Genomic DNA, 20,435 nt, shown 5'->3' with positions numbered 1-20,435 from the left:
GAAATCTTCATCTAAACCTACACAAGTGGCCACAGACGTAAGGGTGCCACCTCTGAAATCTTCATCTAAACCTACACAAGGGGCCACAGACGTAAGGGTGCAGCCTCTGAAATCTTCCTCTAAACCTACACAAGGGGCCACAGACTCTGAAATCTTCATCTAAATCTACACAAGGGGCCACAGACATAAGGGTGCCGCCTCTGAAATCTTCATCTAAACCTACACAAGGGGCCACAGACATAAGGGTGCCGCCTCTGAAATCTTCATCTAAACCTACACAAGGGGCCACAGACCTAAGGGTGCCGCCTCTGAAATCTTCATCTAAACCTACACAAGGGGCCACAGACATGTGGGTGCAGCCTCTGAAATCTTCATCTACACCTTCACAAGGGGCCACAGACATAAGGGTGCAGCCTCTGAAATCTTCATCTACACCTACACAAGGGGCCACAGACATGTGGGTGCAGCCTCTGAAATCTTCATCTATACCTACACAAGGGGCCACAGACATGTGGGTGCAGCCTCTGAAATCTTCATCTAAACCTACACAAGGGGCCACAGACATGTGGGTGCAGCCTCTGAAATCTTCATCTAAACCTACACAAGGGCCCACAGACATAAGGGTGCCGCCTCTGAAATCTTCATCTAAACCTACACAAGGGGCCACATACATAAGGGTGCAGCCTCTGAAATCTTCATCTAAACCTACACAAGGGGCCACAGACATAAGGCTGCCGCCTCTGAAATCTTCATCTAAACCTACACAAGGGGCCACAGACATAAGGGTGCCGCCTCTGAAATCTTCATCTAAACCTACACAAGGGGCCACAGACCTAAGGGTGCCGCCTCTGAAATCTTCATCTAAACCTACACAAGGGGCCACAGACATGTGGGTGCAGCCTCTGAAATCTTCATCTACACCTACACAAGGGGCCACAGACATAAGGGTGCAGCCTCTTTAATCTTCATCTACACCTACACAAGGGGCCACGGACATGTGGGTGCAGCCTCTGAAATCTTCATCTACACCTACACAAGGGGCCACAGACATAAGGGTGCCGCCCCTTTAATCTTCATCTACAACCACACAAGGGGCCACAGACATGTGGGTGCAGGCTCTGAAATCTTCATCTACACCTATACAAGGGGCCACAGACATGTGGGTGCAGCCTCTGAAATCTTCATCTAAACCTACACAAGGGGCCACAGACATAATGGTGCCGTCTCTGAAATCTTCATCTACACCTACACAAGGGGCCACAGACATAAGGGTGCCGTCTCTGAAATCTTCATCTAAACCTACACAAGGGGCCACAGACATAAGGGTGCAGCCTCTGAAATCTTCATCTAAACCTACAAAAGGGGCCACAGACATAAGGGTGGGGCCACAGACATAAGGGTGCAGCCCCTGAAATCTTCATCTAAACCTACACAAGGGGCCACAGACATAAGGGTGCAGCCTCTGAAATCTTCATCTAAACCTACACAAGGGGCCACAGACATGTGGGTGCCGCCGCTGAAATCAAAAGGGGCCACAGACATGTGGGTGCAGCCTCTGGAATCTTCATCTACACCTACACAAGGGGTCACAGACATGTGGGTGCGGCCTCTGAAATCTTCATCTAAATCTACACAAGGGGTCACAGACATAAGGGTGCCGCCTCTGAAATCTTCATCTAAACCTACAGAAGGGGCCACAGACATAAGGGTGCAGCCTCTGAAATCTTCATCTAATCCTACACAAGGGGCCACAGACATAAGGGTGCAGCCCCTGGAATCTTCATCTACACCTACACAAGGGGCCACAGACATGTGGGTGCAGCCTCTGAAATCTTCATCTAAACCTACACAAGGGGATACAGACATAAGGGTGCCACCTCTGAAATCTTCATCTAAACCTACACAAGGGGCCACAGTTATAAGGGTGCAGCCTCTGAAATCTTCATCTAAACCTACAAAAGGGGCCACAGACATAAGGGTGCCACCTCTGAAATCTTCATCTAAACCTACACAAGGGGCCACAGTTATAAGGGTGCAGCCTCTGAAATCTTCATCTAAACCTACAAAAGGGGCCACAGACATAAGGGTGCCGCCTCTGAAATCTTCATCTACACCTACACAAGGGGCCACAAACATAAGGGTGCAGCTTCTGAAATCTTCAACTAAACCTACACAAGGGACCACAGACATGTGGGTGCAGGCTCTGAAATCTTCATCTAAACCTACACAAGGGGCCACAGACATATGGGTGCCGCCTCTGAAATCACAAGGGGCCACAGACATAAGGGTGCTGCCTCTGGAATCTTCATCTAAACCTACACAAGGGGCCACAGACATATGGGTGCCGCCTCTGAAATCACAAGGGGCCACAGACATAAGGGTGCTGCCTCTGGAATCTTCATCTAAACCTACACAAGGGGCCACAGACATATGGGTGCCGCCTCTGAAATCACAAGGGGCCACAGACATAAGGGTGCAGCTTCTGAAATCTTCAACTAAACCTACACAAGGGGCCACAGACATAAGGGTGCCGCCTCTGAAATCTTCATCTAAACCTACACAAGGGGCCACAGACATATGGGTGCCGCCTCTGAAATCACAAGGGGCCACAGACATAAGGGTGCTGCCTCTGGAATCTTCATCTAAACCTACACAAGGGGCCACAGACATGTGGGTGCGGCCTCTGAAATCTTCATCTACACCTACACAAGGGGCCGCAGACATGTGGGTGCGGCCTCTGAAATCTTCATCTAAACCTAAACAAGGGGCCACAGACATAAGGGTGCGGCCTCTGAAATCTTCATCTTCATCTACACCTACACAAGGGGCCACAGACATAAGGGTGCGGCCTCTGAAATCTTCATCTAAACCTACACAAAGGGCCACAGACATAAGGGTGCGGCCTCTAAAATCTTCACCTACACCTACACAAGGGGCCACAGACATAAGGGTGCGGCCTCTGAAATCTCCATCTAAACCTACACGGGGGCCAGAGACATAAGGGTGCAGCCTCTGAAATCTTCATCTAAACCTACACAAGGGGTCAGAGACATAAGGGTGCAGCCTCTGAAATCTTCATCTAAACCTACACAAGGGGCCAGAGACATAAGGGTACAGCCTCTGAAATCTTCATCTACACCTACACAAGGGGCCACAGACATAAGGGTGCAGCCTCTGAAATCTTCATCTACACCTTCACAAGGGGCCACAGACATAAGGGTACAGCCTCTGAAATCTTCCTCTAAACCTACACAAGGGGCCACAGACATGTGGGTGCCGCCTCTTAAATCTTCATCTACACCTACACAAGGGGCCTCAGACATAAGGGTGCAGTCTCTGAAATCTTCATCTAAACCTACACAAGGGGCCACAGACATAAGGGTGCATCCTCTGAAATCTTCATCTAAACCTACACAAGGGGCCACAGACATAAGGGCGCATCCTCTGAAATCTTCATCTAAACCTACACAAGGGGTCACAGACATAAGGGCGCAGCCTCTGAAATCTTCATCTAAACCTACACAAGGGGCCACAGACATAAGGGCGCAGCCTCTGAAATCTTCATATAAACCTACACAAGGGGCCACAGACATGTGGGCGCAGCCTCTGAAATCTTCATCTAAACCTACACAAGGGGCCACAGACATGTGGGTGCAGCCTCTGAAATCTTCATCTAAACCTACACAAGAGGACACAGACATAAGGGTGCCACCTCTGAAATCTTCATCTACACCTACACAAGGGGCCACAGACATAAGGGTGCAGCATCCTAAATGGTCATCTACACCTACACAAGGGGCCACAGACATAAGGGTCGCCTCTGAAATCTTCATCTAAACCTACACAAGGGGCCACAGACGTAAGGGTGCAGCCTCTGAAATCTTCATCTAAACCTACACAAGGGGCCACAGACATAAGGGTGCCGCCTCTGAAATCTTCATCTAAACCTACACATGGGGCCACAGACATAAGGGTGCCGCCTCTGAAATCTTCATCTAAACCTACACAAGGGGCCACAGACAGAAGGGTGCAGCCTCTGAAATCTTCATCTAAACCTACACAAGGGGCCACAGACATAAGGGTGCAGCCTCTGAAATCTTCATCTACAACCACACAAGGGGCCACAGACATAAGGGTGCAGCCTCTGAAATCTTCATCTACACTTACACAAGGGGCCACAGACATGTGGGTGCAGCCTCTGAAATCTTCATCTACACCTACACAAGGGGCCACAGACATGTGGGTGCAGCCTCTGAAATCTTCATCTAAATCTACACAAGGGGCCACAGACGTGGGTGCAGCCTCTGAAATCTTCATCTAAACCTACACAAGGGGCCACAGACATGTGGGTGCAGCCTCTGAAATCTTCATCTACACCTACACAAGGGGCCACAGACATGTGGGTGCAGCCTCTGAAATCTTCATCTAAACCTACACAAGGGGCCACAGACATGTGGGTGCCGCCTCTGAAATCTTCATCTAAACCTACACAAGGGGCCACAGACATAAGGGTGCGGCCTCTGAAATCTTCATCTACACCTACACAAGGGGCCACAGACATAAGGGTGCAGCCTCTGAAATCTTCATCTACACCTACACAAGGGGCCACAGACATGTGGGTGCAGCCTCTGAAATCTTCATCTAAACCTACACAAGGGGCCACAGACATGTGGGTGCCGCCTCTGAAATCTTCATCTAAACCTACACAAGGGGCCACAGACATAAGGGTGCGGCCTCTGAAATCTTCATCTACACCTACACAAGGGGTCACAGACATGTGGGTGCCGCCTCTGAAATCTTCATCTACACCTACACAAGGGGCCACAGACATAAGGGTGCGGCCTCTGAAATCTTCATCTACACCTACACAATGGGACACAGACATAAGGGTGCAGCCTCTGAAATCTTCATCTAAACCTACACAAGGGGCCACAGACATAAGGGTGGGGCCACATACATAAGGGTGCATCCTCTGAAATCTTCATCTAAACCTACACAAGGGGCCACAGACATAAGGGTGCAGCCTCTGAAATCTTCATCTAAACCTACACAAGGGGTCACAGACATAAGGGTGCAGCCTCTGAAATCTTCATCTACACCTATACAAGGGGCCACAGACATAAGGGTGCAGCCTCTGAAATCTTCATCTAAACCTACACAAGGGGCCACAGACATGTGGGTGCAGCCTCTGAAATCTTCATCTAAACCTACACAAGGGGCCACAGACGTAAGGGTGCAGCCTCTGAAATCTTCATCTAAACCTACACAAAGGGCCACAGACGAAAGGGTGCCGCCTCTGAAATCTTCATCTAAACCTACACAAGGGGCCACAGACGTAAGGGTGCCGCCTCTGAAATCTTCATCTAAACCTACACAAGGGGCCACAGACATAAGGGTTCCGCCTCTGAAATCTTCATCTACACCTACACAAGGGATGCAGGAGTACCTCAATGCTTTCAGCTTTCCGCAGTCGCGATCTGCACCTAGAAAACGCACAGAGCAGGCTGCCTGCAGATTGTTGCTGGTTAGCACTGGTGACACAAGGGTGACCTGGGCCAGAGCATTTCATGCGATCTGGGGAAAAAGCCACTGCATTGGATCAAAGATCTTTATCAGCAGATATTGAGCATACTGGATCTCAACTAAGGGACCCACTGGTACAGCCCTGCGGGGGACACCTTTCCAGCAACGCTGAGACACTCGAGAAGAGAGGATGCAAGCCTTGCAGCTCTAGCCAAGAAGCATTAACAGGGAACCGTTCATGGACAGAGGAATCAGATTTTTCCTGATCGAAGCAACAGTGAAGGAAAGCACTACATGTGATTGGCAAGGAGTTTGCCTCAATAGAACTGCCTGACACTCTGCAACATCTGGTCTTCCTGCAAGTGCAACAGGAGTGTAGAACATTTGGGCTTCGATTAGTTGAGGATGCTTGAGGGTTTCCTGGATTAACATATTTATGGGGAAGGAGCTTGAATGCAAGAACTGCCTTTTTCTGCTTGGCCCTTTACACATGCTTGCCCCATCACAGGCCAATCTCAGATAAGTTGGTGCATGGCAACAAATCGGTACTGTAAACCAGTAAAGGTCAACCACCGGAGAAGCCACCTTTCACCTAGCAATCTACTGCCCCTGAGTTGAGTTTGCCACAATTTGCAAGGTTCAGACATCCCCTGTAACAAAATGACCTGCCAGGCATTGTTGCAAGGACCAGGGATTGATATGATAGGGTCCTGAGGCCAGGAAGGACCCTTAAATCCCAAGCCACACAAATCCTTTGGAAGGGTCAAAACAAATAAGAATACATGAGTCTCACAGAGGGAAACCCCAGAGCTGCTCTGGGAAACTCAAGTACAGGTCCAAGAAAATAAAGCCTATAGAGAAACCCTAAACAGCCCACAGCAGTACCTTCCCCTCGCTGAAGAGAGCAGTAATGGGAGACATGCACCTCACTACCATTTATTAGCCAAGGTGTCAAGTAACACCAACCTTCCTTGTGCAACCGCCTTACAGAGAGAGAGGACTACACTTATTTATCACATTCATTCATTTTTGTCATTTTTATAGCGCCTTTCAGCATAATTGAGGTCCCAAAGCGCTGTTGGTTGAAAGCCCTCGGAGGGACCAAAGTCCAATATATGTGGAAATTGGGAGGTGCTATTACATGTGTATGCATTTCAACCATTAAAGTTATCAAAGGATGGCCAAGACCCTGCTGTGGAAGGGCGGAAACGAGGTATACTATGAACTAAGCAGTAGGTGTTGTTTCTAAGTGGATAGAAAATGGTGTGGGTAGCTACAGTTTGAATATTTTGTCGTGAAAGGTAGCTTCCTTCTTAGAGCAGAGGTGTGCAATAGTGTTTGTGTTGTGTATAAATGGAGAGGTGAGTGGGATTGAGGCTGTGCCTTAGGCTAAGCCACAAAGGTGCTGACTGCGAGAGGAAAAAAGGAGTTGGCTGTTCAAACAACATTGTCTACCCCTTTGATTCCATCTCTGTACAAAGAGTAGTGCTTATTCTCACATACCATCTAAGTGCCATAAATATTTAAATATGTATTCATCATAGGGAGACCCGAGGAAAGAACTCCTGCCTTCCCAGAGTTGCAAACCCAGTAGACACTTATCTTATGAAATCAATGTGCAAACATAAACACCACACACAGTAGTAATAAAATAATAATAATAATTTAGCATTTATATAGCGGTACAAACCCTCAGGTATTTGAGCGCTGCTTAATATTACCCACGTTGTGTGGTGCTCATTTATCGACTTCGTAAGGATGAAAGGCTGAGTTTAGCCCTGCCAGGATTTGAACCTGCGTCAGCAGGCTCTGCACAGATGTCAAAGCGAGCGCTCTATTCGCAGTGCTATCGGACCAGCTAGTGGAAAATGTTTCCAACTCCTAGCCTGATAACAGGACTTCATAACACACAAACTAACCTGATGAGCAGAAGGGACAGAGAGAGCAGACTTTAAGAAGGGGAAGGCATGCAGTGTGAAAAGGTATATCACAGCAGATTCCACCGCCACACAGGGATTAAATAAAGGTGAAGGGAAAAAGAGACAACTTGGAAGGTGGAGTGAAAAGGGAAGCCCATATATTGGACCAAGGTAGAGTGAAAGTGAAACCCTGGAGAGTGGAAGAAAATGAAGTGCAAGAGAAATACCAGAGAAGGGATAAAGGTGGAGGAGGAGAGCACCAAACATAGGAAGAATAGCATAAGTGGGGTGGGACAGCTTCCCAGAGAGTGAAAGGAGAATGCAGGTGTACCTTATGAACGGAGAAGAGATTGGCTGTGGCCCATTAGCAGGCGTCAAAAGTAAAAGCAGAAGCTTTGGCCTGCGAGAAGTCATCAAACGTAAAGGCAGAGGCTTTTGGCAAAAAGAAGGTAGGCAGAGAAATGACCAAACCCCAGTCCCAAGAGAAAAGGCAGAAGCCCTGACCAAAGAGAAAGTGGGGAGGGAAGAGGCCAAGGTTCTTCCAAAGGTGGTATTAGCATACTTGATCAAAAAATAATTGCCCTTTTAAATTTGACTGAAATGTTTTCATCGTTTTTGGGGGGAATCTATCAAACGTAATTAAATATATATATATGGGGTAGGTTAAGGGGGAGGCGTGTTTACCCTGCACTTTAGAGTAAAAAAAGACCCACAAAAAACGCTCAAATTGAAAAAGGTCAAAAAAGTTTGAGCAAGTAAACGTAAACCAAAAAGGCAGAAGCTGGGGCCAAGGAAAAGGCCCAGGAGGGAAAAGCCTGAGCTCCAGCCAAGGAAAAGGCAGAAAAAAAAGGTGGATTCTTTGACGATCCTCCAGATAAGGTCACTTCTCCCCACATGGGGAGCCACTTTCCAGGAGGCTAGGGAGGTGAGGCTACTAACCAATAGTCTCCCTGAGGGTGGTAAGATGCAGGAGGATCTCATGGGGAGGCCCTCCCCTACTGGGCACAAGGACATCCCCTTTATCTCTCAATCCCACAGGGTAAACACCCTATCCTTCCTTACGTATGCTAAAGTCCAAGACTGTGTTGATAATGTGTCAGACAGTCTCACTATGGTAAGTATAGGGACAAAGAATAACCCGAGAAGGCTACAGTTAAGCATGAAGAGTGTTTGACCAGCTGTTGTCAATCGAACTGACGATAAACTGGGGCAGTCCCAGCTACTTAAGCTAAACAGTAAAGAGAGACAAGGAGAGCGACATCCGGAAGGAGAAGTCGACAACTAGGAGGCAACCACAAAGCCAGAAACAGGGCGTTCGAAGGCTGAATCGAAGCAGTAGTGTGGCGTGGCGAGAACAAATCGAGGGATGCCAGGAAAGCATCTGGCTAGTCGGTTGAGAGTGTGGTGGTGGAGTGACCTGTAGTGACTGTACTGTGAGGTCCAAGAACTACGCTGAAACTGCCAACACTAGCCTACTGCGGCTCCAATTGCATGGGAACCATAAGGAACTGTGGTGGTTGCACAACCTGTAATAGGTGGACCGTCTGGTCTGAAACTTGCACCCAGATTACCAACATTAATGGACCGAAGAAGAGCAGAAGAAGAAAGAGAAAGAGGAAACCTGTGACCCCTGGCAAACCGCTAAGAGAGATCGCAGAGAGAAGGTACTGGGAACAGTCCGGGAGTGGGCCGGGAAGACTTGAGAAGGTGAAACAAGAAGACAAGAGAGAAGTAAATCATTTTGTAAAGCAACTCTCTGGTCAGTTCCATAAGACTGTGGTATTGAAGAGTCAGGAACGACTCAGGGAGTCTCTACCTCATCCCAGTGGGGGCAAGTTGAAGGACAGTGTTCAACTGGAGATAATACAAAGTCTGCTGAGTGAACTTAGAGCATTGGTGAAGAATCTAAAATTAAAGTAACTCAAGGAAAACCTGTTGAAAACTGGGTGTAAACTAGGAGAAGGGAGCCATTCTCCTAGTCCTATAATATTTCTGGAACTTTGGGAAACCTTAACTTTAAGAGACTGCTACCCAGGAGAAGCGAGTCATTCTCCTGGGTTGGGATAATAACTCTTTTGTTAGCTTAGTGATGTGTGTTGAAGTGACAGGGATTGAAGAGGCGTTTTTACTATGACTGTAGTTTTATTGAGGTTGGGAGACCACCTCTAGTTTTAGGGTAAGATAGGTTATCATTGTTTGTTTAATAAAACGTTTGTAGCAGCAAACATGCCTTCAATTGGTCAGACTCCACATTCCAGTTCCCAACAAGGCCCTGACCTAGAGAAAGAAGACAAAGGCCGCAATCGTGCTCAGGGTCAAGAAAAGCCCGAACAGTGGACTGGGCATTTACTCAAGAAAAAGGCAAGAACCCTGTAGAGATCAAAAACTTGAGAACTATCTTGACAAAACAAAGAAACTCTTCAAACTTGAGTTTATTGTGTATGTAATCTGCAGTGCCTTGTTACACCCTATTTTTTTGTGTCGGTTGCAGAGATTGGTGAAGCTTTGGGTGTCTGGAGGACGTGTGCATAATATTTATTTTAAAAGAGATTGACTAAAAAGATCTAATAATGTTTAAGAAAGCAAGACCTAGCGTGTTTATTGTTTTTTAGCTGATAACTTAAGCCTTGTCTGAGAGTAACACTCAGTTATTAAATTGTAACGGCGGTCTCGCAAGCACATTCCTATCGTAAATCTGCATTGCATTGAGCCAAAAGTCTGTTTCCGAATCATTGAAGTAATCATATAATTATTCCATCGCCCCTCTTGTATATTTGTACAACCACTTGTCTTTTTTCATAGTTATTACCTGATTATCCATGTGTTGTCGTTTGGCAATGCTAGCTAATTTCAATAGTTCCAGTATGAAATAGCATGTTAATTTTTTGGTATTGCTAAATTGGCCTCAGTTACCCCCACGGCCCGGTGACATTAACTTCTCGGATGATTGAAGGCACTGTGGCCCCTTGTTACATGTGTGTGTTCCAACAATGACATGTTGATTGGATTCCTCCCAAATACGATCACCAAGGGTCTTGAATTTCTTGACAGAACCCCCTTTCATATATTTGAGTGAAAGGGAAAGACAGAATAGTTTAATTATGTCAAATACGATGTCTGTTTAACTGCTCCAGGGTATAAAAAATTATGGAAATGCTAAAATGCAGATAAAAAAAAAAGAAATGATCCCTGCCTTTTTACAAAACTGCAATTCCTTCTATTGGGCTCTTTCTGATGCACCAGTAGATTTGCCAGTCGGAGCGCGATCTCTCCATTCCACTCCTGTTTTTGAGTTTGGCTGTGCACGTGGTAGGGATGGTTTAATAATAATAACAGATCTTCATCTTTTTATGTTGTGCTTGTTATCTCAGTCTTTGCCATTTTAGAATTCTCTGAGCAACCAATTCAACATTGCCCAGCCCAACATAGTACTCATAGAATGATTGAAGACTTTCTGCCCTGGCGGACTCCAAACCTGTGACCTTGAGGTTGGTCACTTTTCTGTAGCAAGCATTTCTCATGTCTTAGTTCTTACATGGTAACAGTGCAAGATACATATGTGATGTTGTTGAGTATTTGTATTAATATTTATTGAATTTGTTAGGCATTTTTGGCAAAGCCATGGTTGCAGGGATGGCTGTAGAGAACAGGGTTTGTGTGGGCTAATCATTTTTGATTCATGTACACAGGTGCAGTTAATATGTCCATCAAATGAATTCACTGACTCACATGACATACATCCTAGATTGACTGGTCCGAGCTGTCGTCGTAGAGTATGTGTCTTCTAATTTGTGAACAGCCTGTAGGCTTTATTGTACCACATGCCAATAAAGTAAGCCACAATTCAAAACAAAAATCTGAAGATTGTGTTGCACGTCCTTAAAGCCTCAGTACAGGAGTGGAGGAACTAACAAAACCAACAACCTTGCAAGAGAAAAAGTAAAGGTGGGTGTACTGTGAACAAATATCCTAAATTGAATTGTGGCTAAAAGCAAGAGAGTCAGGAGTACAGCTTGGGGAGGTAACCTATTTCAAATGCTCACTGTCAGACTGGCAGGAGATGTGGCAAGTGCAGTAACTCTGCAGGACCTAGGAATTTGGTTCAGTAATATATACAAGCTGTGGTATGTCTCATCCGTGTTGGTAAATGGTGGTTCACCATCTATAAGACAAGTCATTTGATTATCAATGACGTTGAAAAGAAGCAATTCAATTGTCACGGTTTCTGCAGGTATCTTTGAAAACGTACAAAATATGTGCTCTAATAGATCTTCAATGTGTAAAGAGTCTTGACCCCGATGAAACTATGTCGTTTTAAAAAATAAAATAAAAGGGCATGATTCCAAAATAGAAAAATCAACAAACCAGAAGGTGTAAATGTGTTCTCTTATTAGAAAGTTTGTTACACTTCTGGATGTAGTGGGCTATTTATTAAATGCTCCTTATTGACAGTCCATATATTTATCTCTTGGCCGCATTTATCACACTGGGGCATACAAGCAATAGTGCCACTAGTAGTCTCCATCAATTTCGTCAGCAGCAATTCTTATTAATTACTGTCAAGGAAAGCCATTACCCCTTAGGAACGCAGCTGATTATGTTTCTTTCTTTATTCTCTTCAAAGATATACCTGATTGAAAAGAACAAAAAGCTTATTTAAAATATTCATGTTAAAACATAAGGGGATTCAGGGCTGTATAATGGGCTAAAATCCTAAAGGTACATAGAACCAAAGTTGTATTTTTAAAGAAAGCCAGCTCACCCTTGACTGCGATGCCCCAACGTGGTCAGCATTAAATAATTATCTAACTACATGTGTAAATAATGCATCATTAACACATAAAATATTTTGCACCTGCTGATTTGTTGACTTTTGTAGTTTTATGCCTGATCCATAAGGTCACGGGTAGTTAGATTACAATGTGAGTGCTATCATTTTTAACTAATGAAAACGCTCAATATCCTTATATCTCTGATAAATTGTGATATATGTCCGTACATATGTTTGGAGGTTTCCAGAAGACAAAGAATATGAAGGTTAATGGAAGTAAGTGACTGTATAAAGATGTATCATTCTTTGTTTTGTCTTTTTGTGTTTCGTTGGTGTTCCTGGCAGGCAGTGAAGAGGTTCATGAAGCAGGAGTGCAAATGCCACGGAGTAAGTGGATCATGTTCTATGCGGACTTGCTGGCTGGCCATGGCGGACTTTCGCAAGACAGGGGATTACCTGTGGCGGAAGTACAATGGCGCCATCCAAGTGGTGATGAACCAAGATAGCACTGGATTCACAGTGGCAAACAGGAGATTCAAGAGGCCAACCATGAGCGATCTGGTTTATTTCGAGAACTCTCCGGATTACTGCATCAGGGACAGGAATGCAGGTAAGGCATTCATATAAGTTTTATCTGAAATGTATCATTTTAACCTTTGTGTTTGAGTGAGTAAAGGCACTGATGCAACACCTACTTAAGAAATAAAATGTGTGTGTGTGTGTTTGTTTGAGTTGATTAGATGCCGCTTTAGGAAACCGCAACTCGCCAGCCACAATCAATCAATTTTTGTTTACTGTACAGAACCCAAGAAATGTTCCAAACAATTAACATTAGACCTGCATGTTATCGCTGAGAAAAGATACCTTGCAAATAGATTTGTGTACTATTGTCTTTTGTGTTCCATCTCTCTCTCTTAGGTCAAACCATTTGGATGAATTATTGCCATACTATAAGCAAATTGTTGCTTTCACCAATGCCCCAACAAGATGTTGAAGTTCAGCCGACCGTTAGGGCTGGACATACTATATTTAATTTGATACATAATTACTATATAGTAGGGGTAGAAATTAAGATTTGTTGACCAGGAGCAATGAGCAGCTCCTTGGTAACAGTCATCAGCCGTTAGGCAGGAGCTAATACGTAGCAAATCAAACTTGGCCGCAAGGTGCAAACTCTAACTTTTTGTCCATTACATATTATTCAATATGCTTTAAATGTCCCTTAAGTATGTCCTTAATTGTCTTTTATACATATTCCCAAACCTACACAGTTAATATTACATATCTATGTTTATAAAGCACCACTTGCCTGGCGAGTCAAAAGTACCACCTGGTAGCTGTTGGTTTCAAGCTAATCAGGCTATCCATGCGTATAACAAGGAGCTAAATTGCTCCGAGCAATTTCAAACCCTGTATACATATGCTAAATGTGGTGAAGACCAGTACATGTTTAAAGTCCTGACGAAGACGAGGGTAAGGACACAGGTCTCTGTCCATTTTCCACAGCGTGGAAACACATGTTGCCTAATACCACACTGGCGTAATTGGGTCAGTGATTTAGACACTGAGCACTGAATGTTTACAATCAACACTAGAACGTGTAGTAGTAGACAAAAGAAGTGCTGGACAAGTTCAATATAGAATTTGTATTTGTGATTTACTTATGGAAAATTGATCTTATCACCTCGTCTCGAATTTGTGGAAACATGTCCTGATATTGACCACTGAAATTTCTATACATAACTTGTTAATTTACATAGCAGCTACAGCTTGTGATAGTTTTTTTGTATATACTGTCTGACCCAGATCCTCACTGATTGGGTCTACTGTGTTCAATTCAGTTGATAGTTGGAAATTTACTATTTCTAACCTATGTGTTACTTAACCTTTATGTCTAACTTTAAATTAGGTCAAATACTTCCAGTTTTTCTATATGGGTGTCTCGATTCTAAAGCCTAGCAGTTTGGGCTGGCCTGGACTGCCCCTTTGGGGGTGGGACCAAGCCTGATTTGCATATGGTCTTTCCCCTTTCTCTAATGGCTTGACAGGTGAAGTATGATGGCCTGGAGGGTTGCCCAGAGCAATTACCAGAGGTCTAAGATTAATTCTAAACCTTCCAGCCATCACCTCTTTGTTTTACATATTAAAGAAAACCAGGCAATTTTCCTCATCCAAACGATAGATTTTGGGATAAATGTAGAATGGATTCTACAGATCAGTGTACGCTTGGGAAAATAATAAGAAATTCCTAGAGCAGCTGGTTCTTAAACATCATTACTTCTTACTGAGATGAGGATCTTCACCAATGCATTCTCCAAGAGTGCCATAGTTTCAGAAAAAGGGATTTCATTGCCTCACACCTAAGAAAAATGTTAAGACTTGTGACTTGGTAGCCTCCTTTATGACATGATCATTAGTATTGTACAGAATTTACGCTGCCACATTCGAGTATGGTGGACAGTTTAACTCTATTTTTAAGAACAGGCGGGATGGCTTCCAGGAAAAGGGTCTTGCCCTTTAACCATGACAGAGCTGATATGTACTTAGGAACTATCAACATGAGAGCAGCATTTCATGATGTTGATTTACCAAATTACTCCTCAATTCAGAGTAGGAAACAAGCAGCCATATATACAATTCTCCAACCAATTCAAAAGATCAACAGTACCCTTATATACTGTTTTCTCTATCAAGCCATATTGAAGGCACCTCAGGGGTTATATGTTGTCATTTAAATCTTTTGAGGAACACAGGTTCCCAAGATCCATTGAGTGTAAGAACCCACCAACTCATCTGGTGGACCTCAGTGAGCATTGCCATCTACACAGCTCACTCATACGTCCTGTTCCCTTTCCTCCATCCTTGTGGGTGTCCCCCGACAAGGAGATGTTACCGGACCCTTTTGGCAGCAAACAATACAGCTTCCCCTTTAATGTTTGTGTAGCATACGGCCCTAGGTGTAGGTCTGCCACTAGACCCGCCCTCCGGCACCTCACCTCAGTCTCTTTTTCCGCTCGATTTGGGAACAGACCTGGCAGCTTCCACATGCATACTTTTTGGTGCTTTGCATGCTTTCCTGTGTTTTCATCTTTCAGTCTCTTCGCCCCCCCCCCCCATCCCTTCGGTGTCTTGCCTCCCCAGGCGCATGTTGGTTGCGGGAGGCTTTACCAGGTACGCCTAGTGCGAGCTTTCCTTCGCTGCTTCGGAACACCATCCACTTTGTGTGGAGTGCCTGGAGCCTGATCATAGTTGGAACGTGCGTGCAGCACCCTTGCCTTTAGTGTATTTATTATATTAGAGTTACTTTTGTTGTTCCTTTTGTCTTTGTTTGTAAGGTTTGTGTATTCAGCACTCGCAATTATTAGTTGAAATTAGTTGATCAGAAATTTAATATTTGTCTTAAATAGGAGTCTCAATTTGTTTCTGATTGTTTTAAATTATGGTCTTTCACATGATTTTATATGAAATATTTAATGTACATTTCCCGAAGTTGTTATGAAATAATTGTAAAGGTTTCTTGTATAAACCATACACAATAAAAAAAAAAGATTGTCAGTAGGTTACTAGGTAAATGTAAATCAAAATCTCTTTGCTTGAGCTCATCTAAGGAGGTGAAAATATGGTTTCACGCCCATTTAGAAGGAATCTTCAGGGCCACTATGTCTGTTCAGGTTTCAATGAAGAAATCTACTAAATCAATATCACGTGAAGTAATAATACGTAATTCTGGAATACTGTGTTCGATGGCCAAAATATTACTTCTATTTAAAATAACATTATCCTCACTTGGAAACTATTATTCTAATATCAGTCGAGACTTGTTAATATAGGTAGATGAGAACGTATTGCTCTGTGCTCTCACCAGCCATGCTTACATTACATCGAGAACATTTGTTATTTAAGGCCGGCAATAACACTTTACATGTAGCCATTTCATTGTTCCCTTTACATTGAGCATTATTTATACTTTGACCTTTTATATATATATATATTTCCTGGAAGGTTTGCATTCAAAACGCACTTGTCTGTCTGGCTTGCCCTGGGCATACAAGCAATCCCTTTGAGCTTAGAGCCCTTTGGGTAACTCTGACACCAAATAATCAAACCAACTCAAGAAGACGGCAAAGTTTGCTGTTTTATTATCAATTGTCTAAAACAGGGAGTTAGAACAGACATCAACAAACGTTTGCTGGAGCTCTCGTAAATTTTACCTAAAAACACATTTATATACTAAAATGTTGTCATAGGAGACGTCACACTATGTGACAAATGAGAAAAACCTACAAAGGGTTGTGATAGGCTCAAGGGGAACATCTAAGTATACTTTATCTAAGGGGTGGGTTTTTGATTGGATGTCTACTGTTAGGTGGACAACTCCTGCCTACCGCTAAAACATGTCATCTTCCACACTATTAAATACACAATATATCATTGGCCCTCAAACTATAAGGCCCTTCGTTATTTGTACCTCTATAATTGGTTGGCACGCTTGTGCCATGTCTGGAACATTCGGTTCATTTAGCAGCATGTGAGCTCAGACCCAGGTGCCAGGAGGTGGACTTGACTTTACCTCGCCTCCCAATTAGCCCAACGTCTCTCATCACCCATACCTTCTGCCATGTAGATTGTCTTTGAACTTGGCCTTACAAAGTATTCTTGTCTGTGAGGATATAAGGGAGTGCGAGCACATACTATCTCTGTTATAGAACTCCAAGCTCAACTCGATTTCCATCCTTGGCTCAATTGACAGGAGACCACGATTTGGACCATTTTTCAGCATTTAAATGTCTTAAATGAATAAAACATGGCACACATGGTGTTCTTTCCTTGCACCTTAACAAGGGATGATTCAGCTTCTCACGTTCACCGCCTTTGAGAAAAGCTAACTAGCTTTGGCTGCTTTCACTTTGACACCAGGCCAAACAGCCTCAACCTTTGTATCCCCAATCTCAGCTAATTCTTGCTGCAACACAGTTCTCGGCCTTTCCTCTCCATGCGTCCAGGCTTACTAAATTCATGACATTGATGTCCAGCTTCTATACAATGGCGGCTTCACCTCCAGTATATTCACTACATATAGCCAGCTTCTAAGATTACTTAGTCTACTTGCGTTGATACATCCGTACAGTTATTGAATGGCTTGCATTTTCGGCAGTGTGTCACATGTGCAATCTTCTTTTCGCACATGAAAGTTTACTCGATTCTTTACTTAGGCATCAGTTTCCATAAGGTCCATGCATTCTCTTCAGCCAGTCTTCTCAGGCCGTCATGTTCGTCTCTCGTGATGTCACCAGCTCCTCTTTGTCTCGTTTTTCATATTCCTTCTGGGAGTTCCTCCCTCAGATTGGGGTCTCTTCGGGGCTACATCTGGTAAGGTTTTCTCGGTGGGAAACATTCTTTCAAATTTTTGCTGTGGTGTGGTCATAACTGCTGATGTCAAACATGGCACAATCTCAGGCTTCCAACATACAGAAGGTAGTGGGGCGGGATTGCCTGCAGAGGCATGCAGCTGCTCCTCTACACCTTCTTTAAGGGAGACCTCCAATGGCTCCTCTAACCCAGTTTCAAAATTAGTTAAATATCACACTCACTCTGATTACATATCACCCCATCCATTTTACCCCCATTGGTGGTTTCCTTAAAAATTGGGACCAGAAACCCATTTTTAAGTGTTTTAGATTTGGCATCTGTTATTACAGCTTGTGCCGACCAGAACATCCTCCTTCACATTCAAGGATCGGATACGGTATTAGCATAATTGTTTGTTTTTATTTGGTCAAATGGTATATTTGACCGAATTTGGCCTGTACCATTCGACCGAATAAAAACAGTTAGGCTAATACATACCGAACATGTGGAGCGGGGGTCGCAGGGGTGTCCCCTGCTTCTTCAACATGGGTGGTGGGGGATTGGAGGAAAAAAAGGGACCCTCTGCAGCGTCGGATCTGACCCGCGTTAGAGCGACGTATCCGACGCTGCAGGTGTGAACGGCGTGCAAACAGTTAAGTAGGGCAGTGGGGTGGGGGTGTGGGTTGGTGTGCGCATGTTTGGTTTGCGCTTTGATCCTCTGACAATTGATCGCATGCAGGCAGGTTTTATTTTCGTCTGTTTACCGCAATCAATTTGCGATCAAACACCACCAAACCTCGGATACATTTAAGTGATGAGATTCCGTTTATTTTTTCCCCTTTCCGATTGTTTAGTTTCTTCATTCATTTCCCCCCACCTTCTTCTCCCTTTTCCTCTGACAGCCTTCATATTTGTTTGTTAAAAAGGGAGATTCCGAGTTTGATAGCACAATCGTATCATTATTCGCACATCATTCGCACAAGGGAGAGCTCCTAAGCGGTAACATTTGTCCAGGAAGTCCTTCGAAGGTGGGGTGTCTGAATTAATTGACAAGTCCCTCATGGAGGGTTTCTGGACATCAATCAGTACTTCACTGTGGGTGCTACTAGATTTTGCCTGAGATATATAAACATCCAATTTATCCTGGATAATTGTCAATTGCTTTTAATAAGTTCTAACCTCTTCTCTTATCAATTCGAAGACTTTAATCAATGAGTGTAATACAAACTGTAAAGCTTTGAGGGTGGGGGCACTCATTACTTGTGTTTGATCTGGATACCAGGAGAATTCCGTCGACTTGAAAGTACAGACAAATCTAATGAGAGGTTCTACTTATTTGATGCCTGTGATTTAAATAATGATGGCGTATCAGACAGAGCCCTCGGAACCTGAAATGCCCTTTGCATCTCACTTATTGCTCCCATTCGCCATCTCATTGAAGTTCATTTTTCTTACTTCAAAAGCGTATTGTTGATTTTGTAACTTCACTGCATGGGCAGTTGAGGGACGCAACAGATTTGGATGGTAAATGCCCATCCTGACGCTCCTGTTTCAGTTTAAGAAATCTGTGATTTATTTTCTTTTTAAGTTGATGCAAGTGCAAATTCATGAAAACTTGGAATTTGCTTCTCACTGCCGTCGTCATAGTTATCTCGTCCCCCTTCCTTACAAAACTTTAGGGATCTATGCAAGGCAAATTGCGAATAAAACGTTCCCTTGCCCCTCAGGGATGTTTTTCCCCTTTCATTCCGCTGCTCAGTCGTACTTTTACTCCTTAGGTTACACAACACAGCGCAAGCCACTGCAGCCAAATCCTTTCACCACAGGTCCCTTTTCTTGCTCCTCCCCTGGCTACCACAACAAGCATTTATAAATAATATGGAAACGCAGGTGTACTCAAAGGAAAATCAGCAATCAAGTGGTAAAATCAGGCAGATCAGCGTACCCATTCTCCGTCCGCATCCAGACAGCACTTTGCTGTACTTTGCGGCAGGACGACACCTTTGAATGCAGTCGGATAATTAGGCTGCCCTAAAGCACGTCAGAAAACATAATGACCTGACCCGCACCGACTTCAACTGACCCAGATGCCATAGAGCCACCATTACTTGCAACGAGGTAATGGCCGCCACTGATTTCGCATGTATAGTGCATCGTAATGGATGCACCGGCCCACGACACTCCTAAAACGTGATTGGCCATCTGCATCCATTTCCAGCCCCCACCTCCACCGTCAGGCGGAAGCTGCCGCCAGGAAGCCCAATGCTGAAGGGCTAGCCAAAGGGCCTGTCTGTGCCCTTTCTCCACTTCTTTGCTGCGATGGCGCTCCAGAGGAGCGGGCAGGAGCCCCCTCTCACCCTCATCCCATCGGATCCTTTCACTGGAAATAACCCTGCATCCGAGGGTAAGATAAGGAGCCCACAACCCCCCTCCATCATTTGCGGCCTAATATTGCTTTTTGGGCCTGGGGTGCGCGCATGAATAATTTTCTACTGAATACTCTGATCACCCCGACCTGCACCGACTTCACCTGACCCAGATGCCATAGAGCCACCATTACTTGCAACGCGGTAATGGCCGCCACTGATTTCGCATGTGTAGTGCATCGTAATGGATGCACCGGCCCACGCCACTCCTAAGACGTGATTGGCCATCTGCATCCACTTCCAGCCTCCACCGTCAGGCGGAAGCCGCCGCCTGGAATCCCAACGCCGAAGAGCTTTTCTGTGTCTGTATGCGCCGACTGCGCAGTCGGCACGTCCTTATGCCCAAACTACCCAAAGTGCCTCTCCAGCTCTACCTGGCTGAGTTGTAAGTAACTATAAAATCCTTGACACACCCTAGTGCTATCCTTTGCCTTCCGTGCCCAATGG

At 44.6% G+C, this 20,435-nt stretch overlaps 1 protein-coding gene across 1 annotated transcript in view; it reads left to right on the top strand.

Annotated features, from left to right (window-relative positions):
- WNT2 (Wnt family member 2) overlaps positions 1-20,435 on the top strand; it is a 281,520-nt gene that overhangs the window by 223,905 nt on the left and 37,180 nt on the right. Inside the window, exon 3 of the mRNA XM_069627940.1 lies at positions 12,559-12,823. Coding sequence (XP_069484041.1) covers positions 12,559-12,823 — 265 coding nt within the window. The remainder of the gene's footprint in view (positions 1-12,558; positions 12,824-20,435) is intronic.

Source organism: Ambystoma mexicanum, chromosome 12 (assembly GCF_040938575.1).
Source record: "Ambystoma mexicanum isolate Mex_15411 chromosome 12, UKY_AmexF1_1, whole genome shotgun sequence".
NCBI lineage: Eukaryota > Metazoa > Chordata > Amphibia > Caudata > Ambystomatidae > Ambystoma > Ambystoma mexicanum.
This window is presented reverse-complemented; position numbering and strand designations above follow the sequence as displayed.